The 9,291-nt window shown below is 32.8% G+C and overlaps 1 protein-coding gene across 1 annotated transcript; it reads left to right on the top strand.

Moving 5' to 3' along the window:
- Nucleotides 1-1,178: 1,178 nt before the first annotated feature.
- Nucleotides 1,179-8,526, top strand: LOC114750899 (linoleate 13S-lipoxygenase 3-1, chloroplastic-like). Its single transcript, XM_028939537.1, has 10 exons — nucleotides 1,179-1,379; nucleotides 1,414-1,552; nucleotides 3,000-3,268; nucleotides 4,759-4,996; nucleotides 5,725-6,030; nucleotides 6,231-6,316; nucleotides 6,508-6,615; nucleotides 6,794-7,095; nucleotides 7,389-7,655; nucleotides 7,767-8,526. Exons 1-10 carry the CDS (start codon nucleotides 1,179-1,181, stop codon nucleotides 8,524-8,526), a joined length of 2,676 nt encoding a protein of 891 aa, XP_028795370.1.
- The last annotated feature ends 765 nt before the right edge of the window (nucleotides 8,527-9,291 follow it).

The following is a 9,291-nucleotide window of genomic DNA, read 5'->3' as shown; positions in this document are numbered from 1 at the left end:
ACACATGCACTTATCTTCTCCAACGTTTATTTCAAGAGCTATTTCAAATTAAAGGATGAAGAATTTAAAAAAAAAAAAAAGATATTTCAAGGGGGTGTTTGGGTATCATCCCAAACCATGGTTTGGGAAGAGAGTGAGCCAAACACGAAAAAATAATCAAAAATCATGGTTTGGGCTAAAACCATGGTTTCAAAAAAAGTGAATCCATTCTACTTCTGGCTCAAATTAGAGAGTATGATTGTACCTGTTAGAATAGATTTCAATAATAATATGACTTTAGCACCCCTTAATTATTTTTTTATAAACATATTTAATCTTATATCTTATAAATATATATACACATATTAATTATTTATTAATTACATTATCTTATGTATTATTAATTATGTTGGTAAAAAATATATTATTAACAATTTTATTCCTTCAAATTAAAATATTTTATAAATATATATTTTATGTAATTATCATATTAACTTATGCCTTTTTTTAGTAATTTGCATATATAAAAAGTGCTTCTAATAACAACTATCCAAACACCCTCACTTTCTTAGAATTACTTTTCCACAAAATATACTCTTTACAAAATTTAGTCTCCAGAAGCTATTCTCCAAACCATAGTTTGGTTTCATCCAAACACCCCCTTAAGTGTGAGTTTTTCAATGTAAATAATCATGTTTGAATAAATATTAGAGATAAAAATAGATTAAGATCTTATATTTAAGACCAAATTAAAGGTCAAACTAATTCTTATATTAAGAATAGGAAGTAGTATATCACTTTTTTGTAAATAATCCTATTTGAACATTTTACTGTATGATTGCGTTAAAGATGCGGCGAGCCACACAAAGACAGACAGACAGACAGACACACACACACACACAAACAACACGTTTTTATCAATTTAATTAAAGCTGATCACTCGAAAAGCTTAATATGGTAGTAGGATATTGTAGACTTTCTTAAAGTGGCAAGGCGAAAGTGATATATTTTTGGACTTTTTATTTATATTTCCACTATTCATTGGAATTTGGAACTATAGTGCGAGCTTCCTTAACTTACTGAGCCGGCCCGGAATAACACTATATATACATGCATGTAATTGTTGTTCTTGAGACCAAAGCGCGTAAGAGAGAAGAAGAAGAAGAAGAAGAAGAAGAAGAAGAAGAAAGCACGTGAAAATGCTTTTGAACTCCTTTCGTGTTGATCGTGTTCTTCCTCTCCACCACAATTCCATTCAGGAATTGGAGGTGATGTTTTCTCTAGGAAGGAAAAGTGAAAAACTTAGGCTGAGGAAGAAGACGATGATGACGACGGTGAAGCGAACGCCGTTTATAACGGCGGCTCTGAGCAAGGACTTAAAGCCTGTGAAGTTTGCGTTGGTTGAGAAGCTTGTGAGGACGAATGTGAGTGAAGCTGGTGGCTATGGTTTCTGTGAGACAGCATAAGGCGGATGCCAGAGAAACGGTGAAGAACGTAATCAACAATTTCAGGCCTCAACGTCGGAGCAAAGGTGCTGTTATTATGCAGCTCGTTAGCACCGAACTTGATCACAGTAAGTTCTCTATCATATTTTCACCAAATTAAAGAAGGATCCCCCCCGCGGGGGGGTCAATTGGTTTCACTAATCTTCTTTCACCATAACACAGTGTCTCCTTCTCCATCGCCACCGCATTCCTTGCTCTGCACTCAAAACACAACGTTTTTGAGTGCTGGGCAATGAGCATTGATATTTTGCTTTTAAAGTATTTTCAAGAGTGATTTTAACTTCGCTATTACCTTCCAAAAAGTCCATCTAGTGAAGTTGATTATCTTTTATGTTTTCAGTACTGAAAATAATTGAAGATTAGAGTTGAAAATATGAAAGTTACGTCTAAAAAGATATTTCAGATGACCATGAGAGAATTTGCAAAATTAATTATTAAAACTATTAAAAGATGAGTACTAAAAATATGGAAGTTGAGTGTTGAAAGCGTGAAAAATGAGTGATAAAAAATTAACTTAAAAAATACTTTAAAGATAAAATTCCACCACAAAATACTTTAATATACTGAAAGCGTCTAAGAAAATACTTTAACGTTCTAGATAAATCATAAAATATTTTAAGATACTAAATATGCTCAGAGAAATATTTTAAGATGCTTGATAAACCTTAACCCAAAAAAAGTTCTAACACATATAATTTTCTTTAAAACGAGAAAGAAGGGGGGAAAGTGAAATGAAAAAGGAAAAAAAAAAAATCAAAGGTCCCTCGTTAGTGCTCAGCACGCAAAACATAGAGCACTCCGTGCTCACTAGCTTGATGAGCGCAGGATGCGGACCCCTGCTCCATCTCACCAAAAGTCATAATAATTTACTATATTTATATATATATGATATATACATATATGGACCATCAAAATGTCAGAATTTTAAAATCATTCCTCAAAATGGATTAATTCCTCAATTAGGAATTATTTTGAAATTAAGTTTTTCTTTTTGTGAAATGACCTCATTGCGCATCCTTAGTGGAACTAGTTGTCACTAGCTAATTGTTATTATCATTCGATAGGTTAAAGTTGTTACTTGTTAAATTATTATTGCCATTGAGATTCAATACCGCCTTATTGTTGTTGTCATTTGATAAGTTAAACTTATTAAAGTGTTGTTGCCATTTCATTTTATTTTCACTTTTCATATTTCAAAAAAAGAACATTTAGATCATTTCAATACAGAATTTAATTATAGACCAGTCCTTGGAGCTTTCACAATAGTTTTTAGGTTATATCTTGATCGGAATCAAGGTTTGCATATTTAAGGGGTATTTTTGTGTTTTTCTTCTTTCTTCTCACTGTATAATTAACATTTTGTTTTTAACATGCATATTGAACGGGGCATGCCAATTTGTTAGGAGGCAAGGAAGCAATAAGTAGAACAATCTGTTTCGTTATTGCACTTGAAAATTTTTTACCAGAACATCGTTATCATATTTAATTTTTTTCAACTCAATTTCATAATCGAAGGGAGTTTGGAACCAAGGCTGAGCAAGGAAGCTGTATTGGAATGGTCCAAGGAACGTAGATTTGGAGCTGAAGAGTGTGGGACCTACAAAGTGGAATTTGAGGTTGACTCAGGATTTGGGATTCCTGGGGCAGTCACCATCATTAACAATTATGAAAGTGAGTTCTTCCTTGAAAGCATAACCATCGAAAGATGTGTTCATTTTGCTTGCAAGTCCTGGATTCAGCCAAATACCATTCTACCTCACAAGACTGTATTCTTCACAAACAAGGTATATTTTGCTACTGATATTATACTTTCAGAATCCTCACTGGCCATTTCTATGATGAATTTGAGATATACTTCCTTTTTATAACAAACATTTGATCAAATTATGCGGATCAAAAAATTAGTTGAAATTAATTAAAGACAATAACTACATAAAAATTGTGACTTTTTTCCCTCAAAAATACTCTTATTTATTATGAGGGTGAGAGAGCATAGGAGAGAGAATAAGCTAGAAATGTGATGAAAAGAGTAATAATTTGGAAAATAAGATAATAAATATATTATACTTTTCAAATCCTCACTCACCATTTGTCTGATGAATTTGAGATATATTCTTCTGGTTCTTATTTTCAGAAGAAAAATAGTTATAGGTTCTAAGTAAGAAAAATAAATACAAATGGATTGCCAATTTTGTTTAATACTAATAGGCCAGTCTTAAGAATATCAACAAGTACCTATTTGGGTTGAATTTTATTTATTGGAACTTATGGGTAATTTTTTTCTCAAAAAGTAAAGGAAATGGGTGGAAATAAGTTGACAAGCATAAAAGTTTGAAAAATATATCAAGGATGCTTGCGTACGTGTAATGCTTATCGTTCTATGATTGTCCTTTTGTATAAAGGACAAGGAGAAAAAGAAAGTGTAATTGGAGGCCCCATGAAAATAAATATATAATTGTTTAACCATAAATGACAAAATTAGCTGCCAAAGGTCATGTTTTTGTTTTTTTTTTTAAACACAAAATATAATGAAAACAATAAAGTATCGCAAAGCTCCGGAGGTCATGTATTAGTCGAGGATAAATATTACTACCTCCAATTTTTAATATAAAATCCAATTCACTAATTTAGAAAAGTTAACGAAGTTAAAATAAATGTATTTATTACATGATCTTTCTTAAATGCTTATGTGTATTATTAAATTATACTCCCTCTGGTCTTATTTGTAAGCTTTAAATTTGAAGAGAGGTGTGGTTTATTTTATAAGTTTCAATTTAATGTTTGTCTTAACATTTAAAGTACTTTTTCAATTTTATGCTTAAATACTAATTCTCTTTCTTTTGGCATAATCTCTCTTATTACATTTCTCCACACATTCTCTTTCATTCTTTTTCTTATTTATTGCAAGGCATATTTGGAAACAAAACCATGTCTCTCTTATTACATTTTCCCACACATTCGTTATCTGCGAATTAGTTATTTAAAGCTTATAATAAGAATCGGAAGGAATATATTAGATTATAAGTCAAGCAAATTAATTTAGAGAAAAACAATAAATATAAAGACTTTAAAGTAATTTATTTATCCTATTTAATCTCCCCAAGTTAGTAAATTAGGTTGTTAGGTTTTATATTAAGTACTGTAATTTTTTTTTTAACAAACTATAGTATAATTGTTAAAGGGTCATTTTTGTATAGAAACATGTAAATTTCAAAATCGAATGCTTTAGAAGATCAAACTAATATTCATGATCATCATAAACTTAATTTAACAGGCATATTTACCATGTGAGACACCAAAAGGACTAAAGGGCCTAAGAGAACAAGAACTGAAGGAGATAAGAGGTGATGGCAAAGGAATGAGGATTCATTCTGAAAACATATATGATTATGATGTCTATAATGATTTGGGTGATCCTGACAAAGGAGAAGAATATAAAAGACCAACACTTGGTGGCCTCACTAACCCTCATCCTAGAAGATGTCGTACTGGTCGTCCATCTACTGCCACGGGTAAGCCTTGTGCACCAATTGATCTATAGTTATAAACATATAGAATTCTAGTTTTGTAAAACCCAATTCCAATAATTGGTTAGACTAATGAATTGGCGAAATCGATCCTCTAATCGATACCGTCAAAAGTTTTGAATGGGTTGACTGAGATTAATTTTATATTTTTTCTGCCTTTGGTGAGCCCAAAGTGAGATTAAAAAGTAGGTGAGATTAAAAAGTAGATCGGATTTCTATATTTTATAGTCGAAAGTTTGATTATATGTGATTATCATTTACTTACTTGTGGATTGATGATTTTTTTATTAAATTTTACGTTTTTGGTATTATATATAAATTTTTTTTGGGTATATTTTAACTAAATTATGTTATTTTAAACGTGATTTGGTTGACTCTGATTTAATCACGGTTAGACCATTAATACATGAACTACTACCTTCAGTCCTTAATATAAGATCTTATTTGACTTTTATTTTGATCATAAATATAAGACCCCAATCTATTTTGTCTATCATATTTATATATTTTTTCTCAAGGTAGTCGTTCTAATAATAGTAATTCTAGCTAATACACTTAATTAGCAAGGATATTTTAGGAAAGACAATATCTATTTATTATAACTAACTAACTTAACTTATTTCTTTAATCTTCTCAAGTTAATCAACTAACTCTTATATTTAGAATCGGAAGTAGTATTATCTTAACTAGTTTAATGCAAATTGTATGAACAGACGAGACAGCAGAATCAAGGCTGCCTGAGTTCGAATCAATATATGTTCCAAGGGATGAGGAATTGGAGGATTCAACGAAAGAAACCGTTGACAAAGGAAAATTCAAAGGAAGGCTCAGGAATATTGTTCCATCTTTGTTAGATAACATTTCTGGCAGTGACGAAGTCTCGGAAATTGACAACATCTTTAAAGAACCATCAAATTTTGGAATGATGAAGTCCGAAAAATCACTGCCCAAGATTTTCAATAATTTGCAAGCCATCATTGATGAATTTCTCAAATTCGACCCTCCAAAGATATCTCCAAGTAAGTAAAGTACTTGATATATATATATATATATATATAATATTAACTGCAATTGTTTGAATCCATAATCACAAATCATTTTTCAGAAAATTTTGTGAAAAACAAACTGTTATTAAATCAATCTTTTAGGTTGACTTTTATTGTAACATCTTGTTATATAGATATTAAATGATACTTAAAAGGAGGTTTATATTTTTCAGGAAGCATGTCTTATTTCTTACGAGATGATGAATTTGCGCGCCAAATGCTTGCTGGTATAAACCCTCTGAGCATTGAAATACTCAAGGTAACTATATAATAAACACCTACTTTCATTCTCCTCATCCAAATTGAAAGTATTTTTAATGTTAATAGTTTGATATCTTCACATAAAATTACTGTTAACTAAAATTACATGTTGCATCAACTCGGATCCACTTTTGTTATTAGAATTCGAATGTTATTTGCTTTCCTAATTAACTGTCATTTTTTCAATAGGAATTTCCACCTAAAAGCAAGCTAGATCCCTCTATCTATGGTCCACTAGAATCAGCACTCGAGGAAGAACACATCAAAGATCATCTTGAGGGCATGAACCTCCAACAGGTATTTATCTAGGATTAAGGTGTAAATTTATCCGAAATGTTTTCACTCAACACGAATTTACAATATTGAGAAGCTTTAAACCATATATTAAGGTTAATTTGTTGGCTGACCAATCGAACTGACTAATTGATAAGATATAAGTAAAAATATATGGAAAAAAATCTTTTTGAAATTTCAGGCATTCAATGAGAACAAGTTGTTCATATTGGATTACCATGATTTTTACCTTCCGTTCTTGGATCGTATAACTGCTCTTGAGGATCGCAAAACTTACGCAACGCGCACACTTTTCTTTCTAACACAAGTGGGCACTTTGAAACCCATAGCCGTTGAGCTTACTCTTCCATCAAAGGATCTAAATACTCCTTCAAAGCGGGTCCTCACACCTCCAATGGACGCCACCTCCAACTGGTTATGGCAGCTTGCCAAAGCCCATGTTTGCTCTAACGATGCTGGTGCTCATCAGCTTGTGCACCATTGGTATGCAATTTATATATGTTTGTCTTCCTTCAAAAAATAATAACTTAGAAGGGATCTTAAATCATCTATCAATACAAAGTCTAAAACAATAAGTTGCACAATTTCATGGCTTGTGAACAACTGGCTTCTTATAATTTGAAGTATGCCAAATTCCAAAACCGGTTTTTGTTTAAAAAACCTAGTTTTCTGAAAGTAACTTTTGGTTCCATTTGCAAAACCCAATTTTAGATTTGAATAGAGTCTTCCGAACTAGTCTGTATAGGCTTTCTAACAAGTCCCGCCTATAAATTTAGGCTGCGGACACATGCATGCATGGAACCATTCATAATAGCCACACACAGGCAATTGAGTGTGATGCATCCAGTGTTCAAGCTTTTGCATCCTCACATGAGATACACTTTGAAGATAAATGCAATGGCTCGTGAGACGCTCATCAATGCAGGAGGCATAATTGAATCAGACTTCACTCCTGGCAAATATTGCATGCAAATTAGTTGTGCTGCTTATAGAGATTGGTGGCGCTTTGACCTTGAGCCTCTTCCAGCTGATCTTATTAGAAGGTAATGATCAACTATGAATTGTCTCATGAAATTAAATAGACCAAATATCATGAAATATTTATGGATTTCCTTTTGTAGACACTATATGAACAATTTCATCTTTATATTCAGAGGTGTGGCAGTTCCTGATGCAAGCCAACCACATGGAGTTAGGCTACTTATTGAAGACTATCCATATGCATCTGATGGACTTTTGATATGGTCGAGCATAGAGAAGTTGGTTCGAACATATGTAGACTATTACTATAAAGATTCAAAAGCAATTTTTTTAGATCACGAGCTCCAATCATGGTACAGAGAATCCATAAATCTAGGGCATGCTGATCTTAAAGATGCTCCTTGGTGGCCAAAACTTGAAACTCCTGACGATCTTATGTTCATACTTTCCACAATGATTTGGATCGTATCAGCACAACATGCTGCATTGAACTTTGGACAATACCCATTTGGAGGTTATGTTCCAACTCGTCCACCATTAATGAGAAGATTGATTCCCAGTGAGAATGATCCTAAGGACTATGCAAGTTTTGTGACGAACCCAAAGAAGTACTTTGTGTCATCTTTACCAAGTTTATTTCAGGCAACAAAGTTCATGGCTGTGATTGATATAATTTCTGCACATTCACCGGATGAAGAGTACATTGGAGATAGAAATGATTTGTCAAGTTGGGTGGGGGATCCTGAGATAGTCAATGCATTTTATGAGTTTTCAATGGAGATAAGAAGTATTGAGAAAGAGATTGAGAGAAGAAATAGTGATCCAAAGCTAAGAAACAGATGTGGTGCTGGAGTTTCACCATATGAGTTGCTCATTCCAAGTTCAGGACCTGGGACCACTGGAAGAGGAGTGCCCAAGAGTATAACAGTGTGATTGCTGAAATTAAGATAAATTACATGCATCTCTTTTGAATTGTATTAAAACTAGGCAGATTCTCAAGCCATTGAAAGTTGTCGCCAAAGCAATAACCTTGCACATAATTTATGAATAGTGAGGCTACCTATTCATTTTATAACATATTATATATCAAAATTGAGTACATAATTATTTTGTTTAATTTACATAAACCTGTTATATCAAGTGTATGTATCAAATAATAATTCATATTAATTGATTTGAAGCCCAAAAGGTCCATTCACTACCCAAAAAAAAAAAAAAAACTTCACTGCTGAAAGTCCACTTTCTGCGGCAACAAAAAATTAAAGTTTCAGCAGTGACTATTAGTGGCGCCACTGAAGGTTCAACTTTCAGAAAGTTGCCGCTAAAGGTCTAACTTTTAGCGGTGACTTTCTAATGTCACCGCTGAAGGTATAATCTAATAATATATATTTTATTTTACAATAATAATAAACAAATTCAATCCAGCTCAACAGCAAGTAGATTGGACAAGAAAAGAGGTGGTCACGAGTTCAAACCTTAAATAAGCACATTTAAGGTGAAAATATTTGGACAGTGACGTGGCATGAGAATGGTGATGTGACAACGACATGGAGGTGGCTGACGATGACATGGAGGTGGCTAGTGATGACATGGTGTTCGGTCAGTGATGATGTGGTGACGGACAGTGATGAGGTGGAGGCAGCCAGTGATGACGTGGCATCAGCGGTGATGACGTGGCATCATTACAGCTAATTTTTC

The sequence above is a fragment of the Neltuma alba genome, unplaced genomic scaffold (genome assembly GCF_004799145.2).
Source record: "Neltuma alba isolate B1F8T4 unplaced genomic scaffold, ASM479914v2 tig00006675_pilon, whole genome shotgun sequence".
In the NCBI taxonomy this organism is placed as follows: Eukaryota; Viridiplantae; Streptophyta; class Magnoliopsida; order Fabales; family Fabaceae; genus Neltuma; species Neltuma alba.
This window is presented reverse-complemented; position numbering and strand designations above follow the sequence as displayed.